The sequence below is a fragment of the Pleurodeles waltl genome, chromosome 3_1 (assembly GCF_031143425.1).
Source record: "Pleurodeles waltl isolate 20211129_DDA chromosome 3_1, aPleWal1.hap1.20221129, whole genome shotgun sequence".
NCBI classification, from domain to species: domain Eukaryota; kingdom Metazoa; phylum Chordata; class Amphibia; order Caudata; family Salamandridae; genus Pleurodeles; species Pleurodeles waltl.
The window spans coordinates 1,698,246,202-1,698,271,033 of NC_090440.1; the positions used below are offsets into that span (position 1 = coordinate 1,698,246,202).

Consider the following 24,832-nt stretch of genomic DNA (forward strand, 5'->3'; position numbering starts at 1 on the left):
GTCAAAATTTGCATAGATGTCATCTACCTTCCAATAAAATGTTTGGCTAACATCTCACACTGATCATTAGAGGCTTCTGTATGATTCGATGAAAGTCCAGAATTAGTAAGGCTATCTAGAAGAGCAAAAATCGATTTTGCAGGATTGCAGCTATTTTAAATTTTATCTCCAAAGTAATCTGCCTGCAATTTCTGAATGAGTTCATGATATGCCTTAATAGCAGCTCTATATTGTGATTTTAGAGAAGGATCAAATGCTTTCCTCAAAGCATGCTCCAAAGCTTTACAGTGTTTTTTGGCTGCAGTCAACGTTTCATTAAACCAAGATGCTGCCTGCGGTTTCTTGCTGTGGGCCAGTCTCATAGGAATAAAAAAAGTCTAGAGCCGATATCAGCCAAGCTTGTAACCTTCTATTTGTTGCCTCTGCTGTTGAGGCCACCTGAAAACTTCTTGGTATAATGTGTTCTTCAATTTTCTGAATATCAATTTTATGCCCTGGACGTTTAAGGATAGGAGCAGAACATGAGCCTGCCTTGTGCAGGATATACTTATAGACATGAAGATCAAGAAATGATCAGCCACAGCAAAGGCCGGGGATTTGATACTGAATGTAGAAGCCAGTCAGCCCCAATGGAGGCTAAAATAACTGCCGGAAGCCTTCCTGAGGCCTAGCCTCACTGGAGATCATTAGCAGACCCTCGCCTCAACTTAAATATCTTCCGGACCTAAAACAAACATACTCTAATCCTCATCTAGAAGGGACAGAGGTGTAATCAGACTCATGCCGGTTACAAGCAGTCGAGATAACTCGAAGCTTGGCCACATGAGTCTGGCCAAGCACACAAGGAAGTGAGGCCTTGGTTGAATGAGCAGTACGGAGAGTTGGCACTGAGAGTGGGTGGATGGGGACTGTCGGACCGAACCCTATAGGCCCAGTGAAATAAAATCAGTATTCCCACAGAGCTGCCAACAAAAGCAGGGGGTGCTTTGGAGGAACATAAGTAGCTTGAGGATTAGGAGGATAAATAATATACTGCAGTATTTCAATGGAACAATGAATAGCACAATCAAACAGACAGATGTCTTTCCTTTAATAAACTAAACAAATAACATTGCCCCATAACTCTAAACTACTGAATACAATGTGGTAACAAGCCCTCCTGACTGCCTCAAAGACAACAAAAATAGTAGTCTTGCAAAACTTATTAGGCCAGAAAGAAGAGTGCAATGCAGGGGGAACCGGGTGATCAACCAATGCTGTACCCGAGAAGGCAAAACTAATAATGTTGTACAGACTAACCGTAGAGAGAGATTAGCACAGAATGCACATACCTTATCCACCACAAAACACACCAGGAATAAATCACAGTGGGATATTTTGTACACTAATGCACCTTAATTTGGACCCAGCCATATGCAAATCAGCCTTGGCCCTGCTTTAATGGGAACAGTTCAGACCAAACTGCCAGTTCCTCAGGGAACTAGAGCACAGGCAACCCAGCACTGGTTTTGCCCTAGTTAGGGCTTTTCAGCCAGGTTTAGCTTGGTTCCTGTGACACAGTGTGCACGGGACCCATGACTGGGCATAACCCCACACACTTAGGGCAACATACTAAAATATATAAAAAGTGATGGATGGAATGCTTGAATTAATCTTAGCGACTGGTAATTACTCGGGACGCAACCCAGTCCACTGTAATTTTACACACAATGCCTCTGCAGTTTGGACCCAGCCAAATACAAATCAGTCTTGACCCTGTCCAAGTGGGAACAGTCCAGGCCGAACTACCAGGCTAAGTCCTCCCTGAACTGGAAAACAAGCAGCCTAGGACTGGGTGTGCATATGGCTGGGCCCAAACTAAGGTGGCATGGTGTGCAAAATACTGATGGACTGGAATGCAGCCTGAGTAATTACCAGTGGCTGAGATTAATTCAAGCATTCCATCTATCACTTTATTGTACACTTAAGATAATAATGGATAATAACGAACCAGTCTCATAACACCTTTGCAAACTACACTGGCTCCCAATTATACAACACATTAAATACAAGACATGGTGTTATATTTAAAAGCCATACATTGGGTTGGTCCAGCATATATACGCTCTCTTGTACACCCTTACGTCCCTAAGCGAGCACTGCATTCTAGGGATTCTAATCTGGCTCCCATTCCCAGAATTAAAAGGGTAAAACAAGGTAGTTGTTCCATTGCTTATTTAGGCCCTAACTTATGGAATAACTTACCGGTCGAATTGTGATTATGCAATTCATACACGCTGTTTAGAAAATCACTTAAGACTTGGCTATTCTGAGTTCTAAGAATGGTTTGACTGAACATAGATCAACTATCGCTGGAAAACCCAACTGGGGTAGCTGTACGCTCTAGAAAACTGATTGATAAAGAGATAGATAAATAAGTGTACCTATCTCCACCAATGTCCAATGTACACTTGCAGTCAAGAAGGAAATGGCAATAAAATAGAAATCAACTTCTGCATTGACATTAGTCATCGAGACTATGGACACACCTGGCAATGAAAATGCTTACACTAAATCTAACAAATGAAAAAAAGAAAAAAAAAACGTTGTCTGATATGGATACCAATGACTGACTATCTTCAATTACAACCCCTTTAACTACCCTATCTATGCACTCTTTTTGCTCTTACAATTTACTGGAACCCAATACCATTAAGGGAACCGGAGAAGGAAAAAATAAAGAACAAAAAAACAATCGGCTAAACATCACTAGGGACTTATTAAATCACTAAGAAGACGTTGGATAAAGTTGACACTTTTTATGGGACAATGGCCCTCATTACAACCCTGGCGGTCAAAGACCGCCAGGGCTGTTTCGTCGGATTGCACCGCCATCAGGCTGGCGGTGCAATCCTGTGCATTACGACCGCGGCTGAAGCGGTTGTAATCCTCCAGGGCAGCGCTGCTTGCAGTGCTGCCCAGGGGATTACGAGTCCCCCTCCCGCCAGCCTTTTCATGGCGGTAGGAACCGCCATTAAAAGGATGGCGGAAAGGGGAGTCGCGGGCCCCCTGCCACGGCCCCATGGAGTTTTTTACTGTCTGCATAGCAGACAGTGAAAAGCGCGACGGGTGCAACTGCACCCGTCGCACCGCCGCCGGCTCCCATGCTGCGTCGACATCCCCGCTGGGCCGGCGGGGTGTTGTGATGGCCACCGCGGAAGTGCGGCCCCGCGGCGGTTACAACTTGGCGGGCGGCGCCAAAGTTGTAATGAGAGCCTGTAGGAAGTTGACTCTGTACATACTATTTCAAAGAAGGAAATAGTGTGCACAGAGTCCAAGGGTTCCCCTTAGAGGTAAGACAGTGGCAAAAAGAGATAATTCTAATGCTCTACTTTGTGGTAGTGTGGTCGAGCAGTAGGCTTATCAGAGGGTAGTGTTAAGCATTTGTTGTACACACACAAGCAATAAATGAGGAACACACACTCAAAGACAATTCCAGGCCAATAGGTGTTTGTATAGAAAAATATATTTTCTTAGTTTGTTTTAAGAACCACTGGTTCAAGATTCACAAACAATACTTTAAATGAAAGGTATTTCACTTAGGTACTTTAGGAACTTTGAATTATCACAATAGCATGTACAGTTTTGGCAAAAATGGCAATAAGCTATTTTAAAAGTGGACACAGTGCAAAAATCAACAGTAAGTAAATGTTAAGTTCACAGGTAAGTAAAACACTTACAGGGTTCAAAGTTGGGTCCAAGGTAGCCCACCGTTGGGGGTTCAAGGCAACCCCAAAGTTACCACACCAGCAGCTCAGGGCCGGTCAGGTGCAGAGGTCAAAGTGGTGCCCAGAACACATAGGCTTCAATGGAAATAGGGGTGCCCCGGTTACAGTCTGCCAGCAGGTAAGTACCTGCGACTTCGGAGGGCAGACCAGGGGGGTTTTGTAGGGCACCGGGGGGAGGGGGGGGGGACACAAGCAGGCACAGAAAGTACACCCTCAGCGGCACAGGGGCGGCCGGGTGCAGAGTGCAAACAGGCGTCAGGTTTTCAATAGGAATCAATGGGGAGACCCGGGGGTCTCTTCAACGATGCAGGCAGGCACAGGGGGCGCTCCTCGGGGTAGTCACCACTTGGGCTAGGCAGAGGGTCGCCTGGGGGTCGCTACTGCACTGGAGTTCGGTTCCTTCAGGTCCTGGGGGCTGCGGGTGCAGTGTGGTTTCCAGGCGTCGGGTTCCTTGAAGCAGGCAGTCGCGGTCAGGGGGAGCCTCTGGATCTCCTATGCAGGCGTTGCTGGGGGGGCTCAGGGGGGTCAACTCTGGCTACTCACGGGCTCGCAGTCGCAGTACTCCCTGTAGAGTTCGTTTTCCGCAGGTCGAGCCAGGGGCGTCGGGTGCAGAGTGGAAAGTCTCACGCTTCTGGCGGGAAACGTGTGGTCTTTAAAAGTTGCTTCTTTGTTGCAAAGAATTGCAGTTTCTTGAACAGGGCCGCTGTTCTCGGGAGCTTCTTGGTCCTTTAGATGCAGGGTAGTCCTCTGAGGCTTCAGAGGTCGCTGGACCCTGTTGGATGCGTCGCTGTTGCAGTTTTTCTTCGAAGTGGGGAGACAGGCTGGTGGGGCTGGGGCCAAATCAGTTGTCGTCTCTGTCTTCACTGCAGGGCTTCAGGTCAGCAGTCCTTCTTCTTTAGGTTGCAGGAATCTATCTTCCTCGGTTCTGGGAGCCCTTAAATACTCAATTTAGGGGTGTGTTTAGGTCTGGGAGGGCAGTAGCCAATGGCTACTGGCCCTGAGGGTGGCTACACCCTCTTTGCGCCTCCTCCCTGTGGGGAGGGGGCACATCCCTAATCCTATTGGGGGAATCCTCCATTTCCAAGATGGAGGATTTCTAAAAGTAAGAGTCACCCCAGCTCAGAACACCTTAGGGGCTGTCCTGACTGGGGAGTGATTCCTCCATGTTTTTAGGGTCGAGCATGCGTCGACGTTACGTCATTGTGTTTGATTGGTTGGTGGGCTTGCCTAGTAAAATCTGCTTGCTTTCATTAGTCGAAGGCATGCCCACGTCATGCCTTTTCCGGTGGTTAGCCCTCCTCGAGCTCAGCGACCAAGTACAGAAAACATGCGAGGCTCGCTATTTTCTGTCTGAACGTGGACTACTTTTTCTCTATTTTCCAAGCGCGATTTCGCTTGGCAGAAGTCGAGTGCTCTACACAGTTATTTTCACTTTTTCGGGTTACGTACATTAAAGCACTTTTGCCGATAGATGAAAAGTCGGGTTAGGAGTTTACAACGCGATCAGCTCTAACATGAGCAAACGCGAGGCCCGTTGCATTGCAAATGCTTGTTCTCATTATCTCCTCCAGCCTTGCCGCCAAAAGTGGGGACAGTGGCCGGAGGGGCGGGCATCTCCACTAGCTGGGATGCCCTGTGGCACTGCAACAAAGGGGGTGAGCGTTGGAGGCTCACCGCCAGGTGTTACAGTTCCTGCAGGGGGAGGTGAGAAGCACCTCCACCCAGAGTGACAAAGGTACTCTCCCCATGTGGCCAGCAACATGTCTGGTGTGTGGCAGGCTGGCAAAAACTAGTCAGCCCACACTGGAGTTGGGTATGTTTTCAGGGGGCATCTCTAAGATGCCCTCTGGGTGTATTTTTACAATAAAGTGCACACTGGCATCAGTGTGCATTTATTGTGCTGAGAAGTTTGATACCAATCTTCACAGTTTTCAGTGTAGCCATTATGGTGCTGTGAAGTTCGTGTATGACAGACTCCCAGACTATATACTCTTATGGCTACCCTGCACTTACACTGTCTAAGGTTTTGCTTAGACACTGTAGGGACATAGTGCTCATGCACCTATGCCCTCACCTGTGGTATAGTGCACCCTGTCTTAGGGCTGTAAGGCCTGCTAGAGGGGTGACTTATCTATGCCATAGGCAGTGTGAGGTTGGCATGGCACTCTGAGGGGAGTGCCATGTCGACTTAGTCATTTGCTCCCCACCAGCACACACAAGCTGGCAAGCAGTGTGCATGTGCTGAGTGAGGGGTCCCCAGGGTGGCATAAGACATGCTGCAGCCCTTAGAGACCTTCCCTGGCACCAGGGCCCTTGGTACCAGGGGCACCAGTTACAAGGGACTTACCTGGGTGCCAGGGTTGTGCCGATTGTGGAGTCAAAGGTACAGTTAAGGGAAAGAACACTGGTGCTGGGGCCTGGTTAGCAGGGTCCCTGCACACTTTCAAATCATAACTTGGCATCAGCAAAGGCAAAAAGTCAGGGGGTAACCATGCCAAGGAGGCTTTTCCTTACAGGGCCTATATGTTTTCCGGTTCTTTGGGGCACAGGACGGGTGGAACCTCATAATTACGCTGATACTACACATCACTAAGAGTAACGTGTTACTAAAATTATAATTGAGAGATGTATTTCTGTGGTTTAATAGTTCTGCTTAAAACAATAAAATGTCAAAGATAACATGAAAATAAATAACATCTAGCCAATTTTACCCATTTATTAGGCTTTAAAAACATGTACTTTTTGAGGCACACTGGTTTCCCTTAGAATATTGTCAAGCTTAATAAACTTTGAAGGACTGAATAGGTTGGTAAGAACCTTTCTGAGAGTGCACTTCAAGGAGAGTACTTTAGGACTGCATTGAGACAGTGTGCATTTTTCTTGGCATAGAAAGAAAAAAAACAGTTTTGCCTCTGAAACTTAAAAACCGGTACGCGTCCAGGGTGTTATCATGCAAATAAGGAGTGTGCAAATATGCACATCTGCGCATTCACACTAAGTCATTCTTTTCCATTGCTGTTTTGTTAGCTTAATCTTTATTGTTTTACAACTGCTGCAAAGCAACATCGTCTCCCATGGACAGCCAACAAAAGAACCTCTGCCATTTTAGGATAAAGCAAATTAGTCCAGATTATCCCTCTTTTGTAGATTTGTTGATGTATCCCTTCTGCTGAGACAGTGGCATTGTGGTATCAGTTTTTGTCAAGCCAAGACTTTCCTGCAGGGGAGGTGGAAGCAACATTCATTCTTGCCCAATGCAGCAGTAACCATCACTGGCTGAAGTGCAAGATTGCCAATAACAATCGAAGCTCATCTTTTTCTTTGTGAGCATATATTTCCTACCTAAAACGTATCTATTAAAGATTCAGATCGAGGTCTATCAATGTCAGTAGTTAATTTTCAAATAAATACAACTCCATGGTCAATAAGTGTTTAAAAGGTACACAAAAAGTCAGTCCCAAAAACGAGCCTTAGGTGGCCGATGATGGAGGAGGAAGAAGCCCAAGGCATCCACTGCCTTTGTGAAGAAATAATTAAATTAAACTTGGTAGGATGCACAGGTTCATCCTTGTTTTCAGTGAGAGAGCAAGTACTTTATTAGCTGTAAGGTCCCTAGGAAGTGTATGAGAGAATTATAAACATTCACCTAAGGTTTAGTAGGGACGTGTTTTATTGGGAAATTCCTTCACTAGAAAAATATCCAGTGTTTTCAGAGGAGCTGGTTGAGATACAATAATCTGTTTTTGTGCGCTCTACTAATAAAATATATTTCTGGTCTCATCAGATTTATCTTGTTGTAGTGTCAGTGAGGTTTTCCAAATGTGTGTGCAATAGGATGTGATATTGCCCCCTTTTTGCACCAAGAAACCAGAGAAGTGGCAGAATCTTAATGGAAGGAATAGGTAAAAAATATTAAGGATAGCAAGGAAAAGCCCATATTTAATATACAGTCATACAGACAGAAGAGCACAGGCTTTGATAAAAAACTAATGTATGAGCAAACTTACACAATTCAATATGCAACATTTCACATGGATGTGCTGTCAGCGATAAGCAACAAAGACCTGCATATCACAAGGAAAAAAGGAGAAACTGAAGAACCACTCATGCCCTGCTGACAGAGCGGAGCTGGATTGTGAGACTGTTCCTTTAAAGAAGCCAGCTGCTCCCAACATCGCAGCCTGCCTTAGATTGGCAATGACTTCAGTATTTCCTTCTTGCTACTTGCCATTATGTTGTTGCAAGTCTTGCAAGTCTAATAACAAGGAAATTATTATTGTAGGCCAAGTACTTTGTGGGCTGATCATTCTCTTCAGAGAACCCTATTTCTTGTACAGCGGTTTGCCCATGTTCTCTCTTTTTAACATTTATTTGAAAGCATGCAGTCCAACAGTACAGTTGCATAGTTTTTCCCAAGTTATTTAAGGTTATACAGACTTCCCCTAGTGGTTTGTTCAAGTCTTTTGAAGGCATAACTGCTGGATACTGTTTTCCCCATGAGTGGTTTGTGTTCTAGAGTCACAAGTTGCAGATGAATATGGAGGAGTGTGGATTTTGTTGTACAGCATATAATTGCATACTCAAGGATACAGGGGCATAAAACTCTGAGGGAGGCAAGAAGATGAAATGAGTCAATGATGCAGAGACGGAGCCAGATGGAAAGCCAAGAGATGGGGGCCTGCTTCTACGGTCAGTCACCCATTCCTTATCCAAGGACTTCCACAGATGTATATTGAAAGAAGGGCAATGAAAAGAAATGAGCCATCACTTATGCCCCTCTCAATCAAGAGGCTCGAGGAAAGTTGTACCAGCATCCTGCTCACCATCAAAAAACTGAGAGAGTATCAGGGACTTATGTGATGTCGAAAAGACCTTAATCATCAGGCTATCTTGTACTGGGGACACATTTAAAACAGGTGTATTTCGAAAAAGAAATATGTGATGTCTCAAGGCATTCAACACTAATACACTCACTGGGAAACCCTTTAACGGCTCGGCATTCCCCGACTACAACAGAATTGAAGGATTCAGATAACGTTTCACCCTCATGTAAAAGAATACCAATGAATGATTATGGTTATACTTCTGATCTGATACTGCAGCATTTAATCAAGAGTTTCCGGCAGATGTCCCTTGGAGATAGAAATGACTATCCCTGAGGAACTTCCAAGAAGACAATCTACGACTATTTCACATAGGAGCTCAAAACGTGCAATGAGAGTACTCTCACTGTTTACTCTACTCAAAAGGACAAAATATCCAAGAACTTGCTGTTTCTGGAAAAAGAATCCTTAATATTTGAGAAGGAGATTAGATGTAGGAGGATACCTAGTCCACCAGAATCTCTTAGTTAAAGAAAGCTACACTAATATTACAGACACTGCTTCAAAAACTGCATAATCGTTCTCCATTATGGAAATCTTCACTAAACTCATCTTGCTCAGCTTTTACCTTGATAGCCTTAGTCCCCATAAAATCAACTGAAACAACTGCCTCTGCAACACATGATGGGATATTGGTGCTTTAGTTCCATTTCCTTCATTTACTTTCCATTTCTCTTTCCAAAACAGTTAGTAAAGCTTAATTCTAGATGATGTGTTTGCCTCTGAGAAATTCTAAACCTCAATTAATTATTGCTATACTCTTCAGATAGGCTGTGCTAAATTTCTGTATTTAACAATGCCTGTAAGGAAAGTATCCTAGGATCCTGCACACGAGGTACCATTGAAATGTTTAGGACTACAATTAAATATCTTATAGTGGTAAATTTGCATACCTATGATTTCTACTTCTTACTTGATTCTTGTGTTAATATCCAACACAAACCTAGATTACATATACAAAATCACAGCAGTGTTCTCTCAAAAGTTTTAAATATTAAGTTTTGACACATTTGCATCAATCACAAAAATGTACATGCTAAGTTAGAAGGTGATGCTAGCATCAACAAAAGAAGGGTAGTAGACCTTTGGGTGACATGTGGTGGAATTTCATCTGTTTCACCATTCACAACTGCTGCTGGCTTTTCACCTTCATCTGTCAAAATAAAAAAGACACATCATTTAAATTTGCCTTTAATGCAGTCCTCTGATGGAAAGTTTGCAAAGTTTTCATAGAGGTTTGTGAAGTTGTGCTGCTCTCTACTCTAGAGGGGTGTGGTGGGTTAGTTGATAACCAAATACGGTTTAGGAGTTTGGGAAAATACTATAATAAATCTTAATCTATGAATGATATATGCTGTAAAAGAAATTTATTTACCTGTACTGTAGCTTCCCAATGTTGGTATAGTTATAGATTCACATATTTGATTATTTTCTTCATCATCAGGCTGGGAATGGTCAGTACACAGAATTGAATAGTGCTCCTTCTACTGTGTTGGCTAGTATCAGTGACACACAGTGCATATGCATCCCATGCAGATCATTATGTCACTCAAACTTTAGCTAAACAGGTGGAGTGACACGTCTCCTCCGCTTCCCTGAGGTTCCAACTGCCAAATTCTTCCAGCTCATAATGTGTACAAGATTCATATAAGCTTCTTGAAGTAAGTAAGGAAGGTGAGTTCCATGTAACTAGGAAAGGTATCACGGTGAATAACTAAAGGTATAGGTAAACAGCTTATTTATATTCCAGCTTTGGATCTTTCACAGATTCTCATGTTTGAATACAGATTAACAAGCACTTAAAATAAAGGATGGGGGGAGCAGCTTACCTTATATGAATTGGTTCTTCAATTAACTTGTCCAACATATAACTCTGGCCATGATTGTATTTATAAGTAGTAGCGCTTGGCAAACAAATGTATAGAGCTCAAAATTGCTGCTCTGCGTATGTCTCTCAAGGATAGGTTTACGAATACTGCTGCAGTGGTCGCCATTACTCTTGTAGCATGTGCTTTAATATTCCCAAGAAGTTGTCTTACTTCTCTTGCACATGCTGCAACTATGCAGGAAACAATCCATGTAGAAATGCCTTGTTTGGATAAGGCACTTCCTTCCTTCGTATTTCTAAATGCTGTAAATAGTTGGTCTGTTTACAAAATATTTTATTTCGGTCTAGATCTAATATCTCTCTGCCATGGATGTAGGTTTTTGGGAAGTAAGTAGACAGGATTATATCTTAATAATTAAGATGGAATTACAATGGAACTTTTGTCATGAACATTCGATTTTTTCTCAGGTCTACTTTATCTAAAATGTGGATATGCCTCTTGAATTGAAAAGGCCTGAAACTCACTAACTCTTCTACCCAACATGATCACTACAAAGAGGCTCAAAGTGGTGCTTCATTAGCATTGTCAGCACAACTTTTAATTCCCAAAGTGGTGCCCGTCTTTTGTCTAGTGTGATCATATGGAACAATCGTCTCATTAATTCGTTGTATATGTTTGCAGAAAACAAGGGTGGTTTGTCAGGACTTCCCAAGTACTTTCATACTGCTGATAAGTGGACTATTACAGAAGGATCTTTTAATACTGACTTAGCTAATGCCAACAGATAGGGCAGGGATTTATGCAGACCCATATCGAAGGAATTCAATTTGTTTTTTGGCACAGCTGCAGAATCTAGTACATCTGAGGACACAAGTCTTACATGTTGAAGGAGTTCTCGCTCTTCTTCATACTGCAAAGAAGACTGCTGAAATCTGCGTTCTTCTCAACTCTAGCTGCTCAGCAGCCAAGCAGTTAGATGCAAAGATTCTGGATTCTGGTAGAGAATTTGTCCCTGTGCAATAAAGTTAGGACTGTGCTGAACTGTATGGTTTTGCCCACTGACATGTTCTACAGTTCTGAAAATTAATGTTGCCTGGGCCAGGCTGGGGCTGTCAAGCATGAGTCTTCCCTCATCTTACATAGTAGTCTTGGGATCACTGAAACGGATGGCAGGCACTAAAGAAATTATGATTCGAAATGGTGCTTAACACTTCCCCTTTAGACCCTGGTCAGGGCCACCTACTTGTGAATGTCAGGCATTTTTGTTGCTGTTGATTGCAAATAAGTCCATCTGTAATTTTCTCTATTGGTAGAACCTCACTTCCAGTTGTGGGTGGTTGATATCCCACTCGTACTTTATTGATCAGAGCTTGCAGAGTTTGTCTGCACAGGCACTGTTTACACCTGGCACATACTCCACTAGAATATTTACTTTGTGCTTCAGTGCCCACAGCCATAGATGCTATCCTTCCTGGGACAAAACAAAAGATCATGTGCTCCAATGTTTCTTTATATAGTACATTCTAGTTGTGCACTCTGTGCATGGTAATACTTGTATGTTATGCATTTGGGGTAGAAAGGCTTTTAATACCAGCCATACTGCTCTGATCTCTAGGTAATTTAAGTGCATTGACTTTTCCAAACCGCTCCAATCTCTGCTCTCATGTTATTTTTGTAGATGTTCAAAAATGTTTCTTTTTTCTTGTCCACCATTTGAGAAGGTCAGAGATGCTATTCACCTGTCCCTCTAAATTTATGACAACTTCCTTCAGCGGTGGCGGCTCCCATAGTTTCTCAGACCACCATTATGGGGACCATATAACGGAACCTTTCACCCAAATAATAAAACCATTTAAATATAGCAAGTGGAGCACCAGCCAAACTGCTACGTCAAGTATACAATCTTGTAAACAAGCCGTAGTCTGTTGGTTCACTCATAAAAGAAACTTCTGTTTGTGTGTAGTCTACATTTGACACCAACACAAATCTGTAGCGTTATACAATATCTGCCAATGATGTCTTGTAAACAGTGACTAAGCCTGGACTTACAGCCGATCCCTGTGGCACTCCACACTTCAAACTCTTAGCTATAGATTTATATAGCTTTACACATACTGCTTAGGAGCAATGGTGTACAAAAAGCTATCATCACTAAGCCAATCTTTTCAATTTGATCTTATCTTCAGCACAGCTTATGGTGAGATATTATATCAAAAGGAGTGTTGGGAACAACTGAAGTCAGAGCAGTATTCCACCTTTAACTTGCAGATCTCTGATGTTATCTGATACTGCCAGCAGGGCTGCCCCCATCTTATGTAATAGACATTGTTTGGGTTTCATCCAAAAGGTTAGCTGATCTTGTCATCCCACAGATCTTCTGCCTCTATCCACTACTTGTTCAATACATCCTGGGTTGGCCTCATGTGTGGGTGGCATGGTGGAGTAGCTAGAAGAATAAAGACATGCAATCTAAGAGTCTTCATGAATCTCGCAGTTACCACATCCTGGGACTGTGTATGAAATGCCAAATCCATCAATGTTCTTTCTCTTTCTTCTGATGAAACAAAACGTTCATTCACAGATAACTCTCACCCGCAAGAAAACCATTTATTTTGCAGGCTCCATTTCAGATTTTATGACACTCAGGGCTAAGCTTAGCCTCGTGAAGGTGGACAGAGTGAAGTGTATTGTTTTCTGTGCCTGACAGTTCTGACAAAGATAACTGCAACTATCGCCCTACATTTTGTGAAGTCCTATGGGGCCAATCTGAGGCCAAAAGGAAGGACTCTAACTTGATAATGCTGTCTATCTACTAGGAACGGTAGAAACATGCAATGTGCAAAATGTATGGGTGTGCTAAAATATGTGTCATCTAAATCTGCTAAGGCAAAGTGCTTGTTTATTTGTTTGACAGCAAGACTATCTTGAGAGGGTGACCATTCTGAAACTTTATGTTTTTAATATTTGGTTAATCCTCATTGGTCCAGGATTGGCTTCCACTCGCCATTTTGTTTCAAGATTAGAAAACTATTGAACAGTTTCCTTGGTACCTGAGATGATTTTGCAACTTTGCTATTGCTTCATGTATAAAAAGAAATGCAATTTGTTTTTGAGTTTTTTTCAGGTGCTTGTGTTTTTCTACCTTTGGCATATGTTTCAGAGGCTCCTTGATAAACTCCAGTTTTGTACGATGTCTAGGTCCCATTTGTCTGACTATATCTCCCACCACACAGTTTAAAATTCTTGGATGTGCCCTCCCACTCGCAGGTCGATGGGAGAATGGATGCTTTCATGTGGTCATTGTATTTTATGAGAAAACTGCTGTTGGCTCATTTGTTTGCCATGTCTTCCTTAAGAAAATTTTTGTTGACCTCTCTGCCCTGTTTCTGAGTTGGGTCATAGTGGTGTGATGTATTCCCTGGAACTGCCAGTCATTTAGAAAATGACTGCCTCCTGATAATCTCCTCTACAAAGGGATTGTCTTTTAAAATAATAGTAACCTTGCCTTCTTGTAAGAGATCCCAAACAGGTGTACGTATCTATATTTCTTTTTATTTCCTTGAAGGCTTCATCTACTAGTCACCAAAAAGCTGTTCCATCAAATGACACATTCACTATTTTTGTTTGCACTTCCAGTCTAAAATTAGTACTTTTAACCCATTCATATCTGTGCACTGCTGCTAAATTCTAGACTTGCCTAAAACATAGTAAGGTTGAGTCATCGGCTGAATCAATAATGGAAGCAGACACTTGCTCACCTTCCTACACCCTATCGTCTGTTAGGAAACTGCCATTACAAAGTTTCCTTTCCTACCTGGAAACTAATCAAGAGCCATTTGCAGTTTTTATACGTGGGGCTGAAAGTGAATGAACTCTTTTCCACAGTATTTCGTTGTCTTCTTTATTTGTTTGGAAGTGCAGTACACAGCACCAACGAGTTTATTTGGTGCTTCTGAGCAGCTGTTAAAATTACTGAATCTGGGTTTGTTTGGATCAATATACTGAATAGTGATGACCTGCCATTTTATATTTCTCTTCTATTGTGAGACGTTTACCGTTGAAGATGTAGAACTCTTCATGTGCTTAAGACTTTCTTCCTAACAATGATCTGGTGATCGAGAACTGGAATTATTCTAATTGTTTTTTGCAATATTTTCTTTGTATCATAAAGAAAACATGTTTCTTTAGATGGAGCGAGTAAACTATTCTTTAGATACTCGTTCCAACAAAGTATGATATCAGTCAATATCATCAGTTGGGGAATCTTTTGGTGGTGGGTTGCAGATGTGTATTATATCCTCTGGCACAACAAAATCATCCCATTCTGACAAGTCATATATGGCTTGTCCTGTGTTCTTTATTATGCAAGTTTTGCTTATCATTAGGTTCCTCACCATCAGGTGAGACAAATGTGTTATCAGCGTCATCTGCAAAAGAATCTTGTTGTACTCTGTAAGATACTGTCTTATCTGTAGATGCATTGTAATCGGTACAACAATTATCTTGGCTTTGACTGTTGCAGGTATGTTTTCAACTTTGTAACAGTTGATGATGGTTGGACTTTTTGAGTATTTGGACATCAGCAGGAAATGGAGAGATGTAAAGGCTGTAATTATTTGTTACAAGGAAGAAAGTAAAACTACTACAACTTGAATAGGAGTACATGGAGTATGCCTTGTGTACACAGCTTGTGGTACCTGAGGATTTCAAATAATGTGTTTCATGTGTCTTGTAAGTTGTAGGCCTTTCCTGATGTGGCACAACTCTATGTGTAATTGGCCTGGGCTCGTGGCTTGCTGGATTCCTTTCCCCCTTGACCCTCTAATGAAAAGAACACTTGCTGTCTTTGTCTTGCGAACTCTCATCATCCCTGATCACTGCTCGTTCTTGTGATAATACCTCTGGTGGTTACTGAGAATTGCTTAATGGTGAAAGTAACATGGATTGAGTTGGTAATGCTGATAGATTTGCCAATCAGAAAATGTCTCCGTCAGCAGAGAAGGATTATGTTTTGGCGGCAATTCACCTTTCGTGGACAACTTTGAATCTGTAGTTGGTGGCCTGTCTGACAATAAAGATTTCATCTATTGCATCATCAGCGATTGTTCTAACAGTTTTTTTACATGTCTTGGGCTTGCATAGCTAGTCATTGACACCTGGTCTGTCAACGATGATTTGGATAAAAACATCCTTCCTTCTTTCTCATTGTCTTTTTTTCTCATTGTCAATTGATAAGAATTTTTTTTGTGTGTTTTTGACTGGATGCTCAGCTTGAGTCAGTGAATCAGCTTTTCAATCAGTCGTTTGTGATGTAGCTAGCGCCTTATCTGCAGGAATCATTTTCACATCTGCTTTGTTCAAATCCAAAGTAGTTGGCAGACCATACGGCTGAGTCTTAGTGGCAGGCTTAATGGCTTGCTCCTTAATTGTTTCTTCCAGTCTACTACTTCCAACCTTCTTTTCTTGACAGGTACAGCAAGTACTTGCTGGTGCCTAGACATTCTCACTGACTACAGTGAGGGCTAACCTCTTGCTGTGATCCTTTAAGGTCTTCTTAGGAAAAGTAATGCATAAGCACATTTTTTGAAGTCTTCGTGGTCAGGATGAAGACAAGCTATACATAAAGTACGCTTTGCCTTCACATAAATATGCCCTTTGCCACACAAAGCACCCTTTAAAAAGTGGCTTTTTTTCTTTTCCTCCTTCTCAATCATAATTGTGCAGAGAGGCACAAAATGAAGAACAGTGATAAAGCACATGATTTCCTTAGCACATTTGTGGCTTTTTGTGGTTACAACGTGGAATTTAGGGCTGAGCTCTTGAAGGTTCCTCTCACAGTACAAAAATCTAGTAGTTGGGGCATTAGGGGAGGGGAAGGGTGTCTCCACCTCATTTACTATTGTTTGGGTGACATAATAGGATGGATGGGATGCACAGGCACTTTGATCAGATGATATTAGTAAACGCAGCAGAAGGACTATTATTCAATTTTATATACTAAGAATTCCCAGTCTGGTGATGGGTAATATGTTCAGACATTTGAATCTATGAAAGATCCAATGCTGAAGCAATTGGAGATCTACATCAATCTACTGCAGAGTCTGGAAAAGTCACCTGATAAGCACAAATACTTTTACAGGTTATAAATATCCCATAATGAGGACGTCTGATCTCAAGGCGTCTTTATACACCTGTTAAAGCAGGGGAAGACTACTTTCCTGAATTTTGAAGAGGCTCAATCAAGGCAGAAAACATCCTGCCAATAGCTGCAGCCTTTCCTCCACTTTGCCTGGAGAGTCCAAAGGGAGACAACCCACGGCAGATGTAGGCCCTCCTTTGCTGCTGTGCTCAAGAAAGTGCATACCAAAGTCACAGCAGTAAACATGCAGCACATGCTTTACATGGTATGCTACAAGACACTCCAGCATCAATTACACCCAAGCAGAGGCACTTACTCTACCAAGACCCAATCAGTACCACCACCACTCTACTGGCAGCAGAAAGCAGTGTAGACACCTACATGTGTGTGAAAGCACAGTCATTCTTATGTCCTGGTTCTGCCAGGTGGCCAAGAGGATTAGCTTGCTGGGGAAGCAAAATACCCCACCTTTCCCACCCCAATCATAGATATGATCCTCACCTGCATCGCTGCCAGATTCACCTGTAAGAAAAAGATATATGTCAGGAATAATTACTTAATTCACAGAAAAGCAGTGCTTAGCTTAACAGGTTTTCTAAATAACTAATCAACATTGGTGAAGGTAAATATGTTCTACTGGGAGAGAGAGCAGAAATGAGGCTAAAAGGACAGTCATTATACAAACATGACAATGAGATCAGAGACCATGTGTAGGCTTATCATACACCCTGCCTAGTTTAGCCACATATTTGTTTGGTTTTAATTTTGGTTACAGCACAAATCAGTGGCCAGAGGGTGCTTTGCAGACTTGCACTAGGAGTCAATGGGTGAGAACAAACAGTTGTTTCCTGCATATGCATAGATCCTTTTACCATCAACTCACATATGGTGGGATTTGCATTATTTTTTATTACAAAAACATATGCAAAGGGCACAATGATTTATAATACATAGGGGGTTGCACAGATTTTTTGTTATCCTTTGGGTGTCTGGGGAGGAGTGTCTTTAGTAGTGTTTAATGCTGTTATTTACCATGGTTAATGACTGGTGATAATTAAAGGACAATTCCTTCACAGTTGCTTTTTCATTTAAAAAAAATAAAAATACATGTTTTTGTAGGTATCCCCATGTTTTCCTACTGTCCCCATTCTCTCAGGCCAGGGAATATGAGATACTACCGCAGCAGCACATGACCGTGCAACAGCCTTTCATCAGGAATTGTGTTGAACGCCATAATGTGTCACTTTCGGAGCGGCCCTGCATTCTATATATACTTTAACTGTCTCATATTGTGTGTCTTAATTTGAGCTCACATAATAAATATAAATGGTATGCTCTTGAGCCCTGACCTTCATTTGCCAACCTTCATGCAGGCAATTGTCAATTGGCATAGTATGTGAGTTCGATGTTCTACTAAATAATGGTAATACATTTTTTTTTAAATAAAATGTAGGAATATAGAACTCTGGAGCTGCTGCAGGATCCAGTTTTAATTCCAGAAAACTTGATCTATTTGGCTCTTTTCCTAAGGAGACATGGACCTCCTTAAACAACCTAAGCTTTGGGTCTGATAAAATGAAGTGTTCAGGGGAGACTAACCTATGATATAAGCCCACCTCACCACATGAGGATGTGGTCTACTTTTCAAAGTGTGTATTATTTGTTCCAGTGTGGCAACTTGCTTACCTGATGCTCCCATACCCACTCTACATATACACATGTTCAAAATGGCCTCTGCATCAATTAACATTTTGAAGATGTCAAAGAAAGGATATCATATAAGGATTAGCAGGCACGCCACAGTATGGACGGTGGAGTTCAGATGATGTCTATTTCAAAGTAGATTCCAGTGACTGTAGCACAGACAATGATAATTCCTTTGTCACAAAGCACTCACACAGTAGAATTACCTGATATTAATATATTTCACAAGGTGCCAGACTGGATCTATTACTTTCCAAAGCAACTATTCCAACAAGATGATAGGTGGCATCACTAGCTTTGAGACAATCTCGCACCTTTGTAGCGAACACACAGAGCCTTAAAAAGGTGCCACACCTGTGCTCTGCCATCAGTTTTCCTTGGAACACTTCTGCACCTTCGGACTGAGATTGACGTGGATGCCTGTTGTCTGACCGTGTGCAACGGTAAGCTTGGTACCTTTTTAAGAACCCAAAAGCCCACTCCACAGAAGGTAGATTCCTTATTTGTTGAAAAGAACCAAAGCAATGATCCTAAAAGGTGGAGGCTCTTAGGAATGGACATACACCTTGAAGTCCTGCAGGACTGTGCAGGTGAAACGGCCTTCTCCATGGACTTCTTTGTTGAAACAGTAGAGCCTAGTGAAGTTTGATATAGACACATACATAGCAGCCTGGAATATGACCAAAAGCGGAACACCTCTAGCCAATACCTTAGTGGTGCCCTTGGCTCTGGTGGAGTAAGCATGAAGACCTCCCCCTTTGTGTCCAGGACATAGCTTTTTCTCATGCACAGTGTTAGCCACCTGTACAAGGTTCGCTTTTGAATTACCTTTGCCTTCTTAGTATCAGTATCCACACATTGTGCCCCTTAGTACACTCAATGTGAAAGCTAAGACCTCTTTTTGGGTCCAACCAGGCGTGCTTCTCCTCCTCCTGAGAGGGATGAGGTGGAGCTAAAAAGGCAAAAAGTGATGGACTGTTCCACACACAAGGGAAAGACCATCTATGGCAAAAAGTTAGCATGAGTTTGCAGCACCAGTTAGGGACAGGGTGGTATAAGGAGATAGAACTGAGAGCATCTGAAGCTCACCGAGAGGGTGGTTAGAAGTAACTGCAATAAAGAATACTGTATTCCTCGTCAACAATCTAAGTAACCACCCTGGCATAGGCTCGAAGGGCATACAAATCAAAAAGGCGAGGAATAAATTAAGATCCTACTGAGACATACTAGAAAGAAGATGAGGGAATATGTGTATAAGAAAACAACAAAAATCCATTTTTTTTTCCAGGTGTCCTCATTTGCCTTTTGCACTTCTATAATGGGCTCCAAAATCTTACTCTCCCAGTGTGACGATGGCCCCTGCAAGATAAAATGCTCCGAGTAGGAAGCTAAGGGATAGAGCAAGACCAACGGGTGTATCCACCCATCATCATGTCTTAATCCCACATGGCTCTAATCATCAGATAGTGCACTAACCACCATGGCGCAGAAGCTGATACTAGTAATATACTAATGCTGTCCCCCACCCCTCCTCTTCAACCAGCTCATCCAGGGAGAACACATCTTTTCAACCTTGTTTGCATGGGTTCGGTTAGTATCCATCTTACATATGTAGGCTACTGCATGCAACCACTCGGGTCTGGAGGGGGCCTTCGAGGACGTCCATTGTTTACAGATCTCCCTTCTGCCTATTAACATCAAGAAGAACAAAAGGTTTCTCCTGTGTCCATATAAAGTATTTAGTTTAGGTGAAACAAAAGCCATCTTTGCCTGAAGAGGTTGAACTTGATGGTTACTGCACCAGACACTAACTTCAGTAAATGGAGAGAACAAATAGATTTGGTAGATAGGTGGCTAGCTGCAAGAATAATATCCATTTCCTCCACAGGCACATCAAATCTGTTCATTTGGTGCCACTCCAAGCATGGAGGTTGCTAAAGAGAGAAGGTTTTCCCGAACAGACAAGAGGAGCAGAGTACAAATGCTCAGACGTGGGAGATCAAAGTACCACACTCTCTTGGCCAAATCTGTAGCTACCTGAAATAACTGAGCCCTCTATTCTGATCTTCTTCAGAACTTGCAGCAGCAGAGGTAGGGGTGGGAAGGCATACACAAGATCAGAGCCCCACTCCAGTCAATAGACATCACCCAGGGGGAGACTTTTGGCAGAAACTCCAACACACATCACTGGTGTGTTCTTGAGTGTCAGAATCTCCAATGCACAGAAGTTACATGTTCTAGACAGTGGTCAACCTATCTAGCCAGGACACATCCCACTGAGCACAGACATCCACCTTCAGGTGAAGATGCTAATAGTGGTTTGCCAGATCACATCCGCTGTGCTCAATCACCCTGGCATTCAGTTAAACCACCAAATGATTGACTGACAGAGAGATCTTCTGGGATTACAACCACTTCCAGAGCCACAGCACCTTCCAACACAAAAGCCACAACCCCACACTTTCCTGCTTGTTGCAGTACCTGTCACAACCAGAACTGGCTTCTCTTAGAAGGACAGAAGGAAGACCATCAGAGCCAAACAAATGGGGCAAAGTTCCAGCAGCTTGATGTGGTGCCTCTGCTCTACAGGTAAACAAAGGCCCGATCTCCACCTTTCCTAGATGGTACCCCAACCCAGAAAGAATGCATCTGTCACTACTGAGAATTCTGGGTTGAGTAGGTAGGATAGGCTGTTACAGGTCAGTTAGGTGTCTTACCACCACAGGATGTCCCGGGCTGACTTCTCTGAAATACAGATATTGTCCCTCAAGCAGCCTGAGTGTTGAACCGATTGCAGGCATAGGTTCCACATGTACCGCCAGGCCAGAGAACTAATAAGATGCAGGAGGCAAAGAAGCCTAGGACCTGCTGGTGCCAAAACACAGGAGCGAGCCTGAAACATCATAATCAGAATGTCTCCGACTTGTTGGTGGGGTAGAAAAAGCTTTGCATGCCACTGTGACCATGATTGCCTCTATGAAAAGGATACTCTATGAAGGATGCAGGTGGCACTTTGGCTGCTGATGGAAAACCTCAGGGGTGACAGAAGGTTGACAGTTGTCTGAAGATGGTCCGTGACTACAGTAAGACAGTCTTCATCAGCCAGTCATTGAGGTACATGAATACAAGTGTCCTATACCTACTAAGATGGGCTGCAACCACTGCCTCATCTTTGTAAACACTCAAGGGAATGAGGTGAGGGTGAAAAGCAGGATGGTGATCTGAAAGTACTTCAACCCCACCACAAAAAAAATGAACTATCTTTGGACTGCAGGAGGGGAACACAAAAGTATGCATCATGCAAGTCCAAGGACACCATCCAGTTCCCTGGATCAAGGGAAGAAACTACCTGGGTGAGTATCAACATCTTGAACTTGTACTTCCAAAGAAAGGCGTTCAGAAGTTGAAGGTTTGAAACTGGCCCAAGGCCCTTCATACTTTTTGGGCACAATAAATAGTGGGAGTAATACCCCCTGCCTTTATCTGCTGCCAGGATCTTCTCTATCACCTGATCTGCACACAGAAACTGAACCTCCTCTGCCAGAATGGAGGCATGATCTGCAGAAGCCTGAACAGAAACAGGTGGAAGACACGAGCATGCTGAACGATCTGCAGTACCAACCGGTTTGAAATGTAGCACACGATCCGATCAGCAAAAGCAAATTATATCCTCCACCGGTTGTGAGTAGCCATGAGATGAAGAATCATTGCAGACAGCCCACAGCCATGGTGAGGGAAGCTGAGGGCAGCTGTACATTACGGTGTCAATAGGCCCTGCCAACAGCATCATCTTTTGAAATTCAAAAGGGTTGTGTTGTCTTATTGTTTTAGTTCGCTAGAGATGCCTCTGGAGATAAGCAAGACATTGAGATTATCCCCTGAATTTCCAGTACTACTGATGAAAATAGCAGGCCAGCGAGAATAAACCTAAATAGTGATTTATAGCACGGCACTTCTTCAAATGCTCCAGTGTAAAATCAGCTTTTCCACCAAAAAGCCTGGACTCATATACATAGAGGATGCCTGACAGTTACCAGAAAATCGTATGGCACCAGGAATGACGCCTATTCACAACAGTTATGCCAATAGCACAACTCAAACAGTCCATGTCCAGGTGGGCCATCAGGACATACATAACTGTGTCCTATCTGTCTTGGATAAACTGAGAAAAGGCATTTTTAATTCATCAAAGATGGCTTGTAAGGTTTCAGGGGCCATGTGCCACCAAGGCATGCACAAAGCATCCCAGAAGGCAGACTGCATTCAGGGACCTCGGAGCCAAGCTGGCAGAACTATTTTGCCTAACAAATTAATGTCGTTTGACTTACTGTCCAGAGGTGAGTACGGAATGCATTTGGATTTATCTTGTTAGTGGAAGTCTGACCCACCAAGACCACTGAAGGCAGTGCTGGGTCAAGAAGGCAATGTCCTTTAGATCAGGTCTATAGCACCCAAGCCCCGCGACTTATAGGGGGAGTCAGAGTTTGGACCAGGAAGCCTTCAACAACTCTGCCAAAGCCTTGTTAAAAGGTAGCAAGGGAGCTGAAGTAGCAGGTTTAGGCTGCAAGATTCCTGTTAATAGTTTTGCCTTAGCTTTATGGTAGACATCTGGAGATTCAAAACCTCTGCTACTTAGAGAACTTCTTCTGCAAAGGAGGAAATCTCTAAGCCCAATGGGGCCCAAGTGAGGAGTCTTAATCAATCTCAGGGGAGGTATCTAAGCCACTGGCATTCTGTAACTGTAAACAAAGGCCAACATTTATGTTATGAAAATGAAGCAAATTGTCTGCCTCCACATCACAAGGAGCTCCAGGAAGCCCTTGAATGGTGTCAGGGTCTGATCCAAACACAGCCTCCAGCCTATGATAGTATTTGCATCTGATGAGAAGCTGGGATTCATCCAAAGTCGGGGGCTTGGCCTCAGGAAGTCTACGGCAAGCTGCCAGGAATGCATTTAAACAACACTGCTGCTGTGAACATTTCTGACTAAACCCTTTTCTTTAAAAAGACAGAATGATCAGACAACTGTTCGAACACCTGCCTGAAGACAGTTAAGGAACTCCATAACCCTAGTAAGAAGCACGTTGGCAGTTTTCTCCTCAGGTCACTTTCATTCTGACTCTGTAAATTTTATTAACTCTGAACATGGAGCTGTGCACTTTTCATATACATTAGTTTACAGTGATTATGTTGTTTGAAACTATATTTTCACTTCACACAGTGTTATTTATCTTCAGTCCCATTTTAATGGTTTGAAGGTATTCTTTTGATCAGGCAAGATATAAAACAGAATGATTTTTCATTGCTGATGGATCTATGCAACTATGAAGAAAATGATTGCAGTGACGAACACTATAAAGACATTCTCATGAAATCTAAACATATGTTGAAAAAGGTGTTCTGGGGTCTGCGCAGCAGCAAATAATTATTCTAAGTTTATGATTTCAATGACGATTCCTGCAATGCAGAACTATGGCTACAGGAATGTGACTTTTTCTTACTTCACTGCTGCATCTCTCTGTAATTTTGCTTCTAAACATTAATGTTTCATAAACGTATGTGCATTCTTTTGTGTTGCTGTCCTGCTTTTGTCAGTCATGGAACTCCTCCAGCAAACAGGGCTGTGGACACTTTTTGTGGAATGCGCTGGCCACAATATTTTGCAGTCATCTATCCATCTTTGCATGACAGCTGCTGCAACCCAACGGGTTATTCCTTGTTAAGAAATTGAATTTCTTTTATGTGGGTTACCAAAAGTGGTTAACAGTGGCTTTGATTTTCTGGAATGTCTGTCCTGATCAAGTAGAAGTTAGACACCTTTTAACATCAAAATATTGTAAAGCTTTATCAGGGATAGTGGTTAGATTTGGGAAAAATGCTTTTAGTATAATAGATTATTTTAGATGGAAGACTGAAGGAAGCTTGGGTATGAGCTTCGGGTTAGTCCTTAAGCTTTTCGTCAAATTTCACAGTGATAGAATATCATTATCTCACTGTTCTTTGGAACTGATGTCAACTGCAGAAGCAAGGCTGCCTTCCGTAACAGAACTTTTGTTACAGCTTCCTGAATCTGTTCAAATGCAGATTACTTAAGATGCAAAAGAACTGTATTGAATTGTCAAACCCCCTGGAAGTTTTCGTACTGGGGGAAAGATCTGAAAATTCCTTTTAAAACTCTTAGCAGTCTGTTAGTATATAGAGAAGGTTTGTTCAGTTCACTTCTGAAACAAAAGACAGAGACTACATGAACTTTACCTGAGGCTTGTGGAAGGCCCGACTGGCAAGGTTTAGCAGGTAAGAAAGAATCTGATGTGTTACAGCAGATAATGGGTGCAAATCATGTAGCTTGCGCCACAAACAAAACCCTTCCACTTGGCACAGTAAGTTTTATTTGTTGACAAAGATTGTGCCTGTGCCAAGACTGCATTACAGTCTTATGGAATGTTAAATTGTCAGAATTCATTGTATTGAGGAGCCAGGTGCTGAATGCTCGTGTCAATGTAATCAACA

General features: G+C 42.6%; 1 protein-coding gene across 8 annotated transcripts in view; it reads right to left on the reverse strand.

Moving 5' to 3' along the window:
- Positions 1-24,832, reverse strand: part of TRAF3IP1 (TRAF3 interacting protein 1) — a 406,766-nt gene that overhangs the window by 77,228 nt on the left and 304,706 nt on the right. For all 8 annotated transcript variants that reach the window (XM_069225520.1, XM_069225521.1, XM_069225524.1 and 5 more), the window contains 2 exons: positions 17,120-17,140; positions 9,734-9,803 (listed from right to left, as the gene is read on the reverse strand). In XM_069225520.1, coding sequence (XP_069081621.1) covers positions 9,734-9,803; positions 17,120-17,140 — 91 coding nt within the window. The remainder of the gene's footprint in view (positions 1-9,733; positions 9,804-17,119; positions 17,141-24,832) is intronic.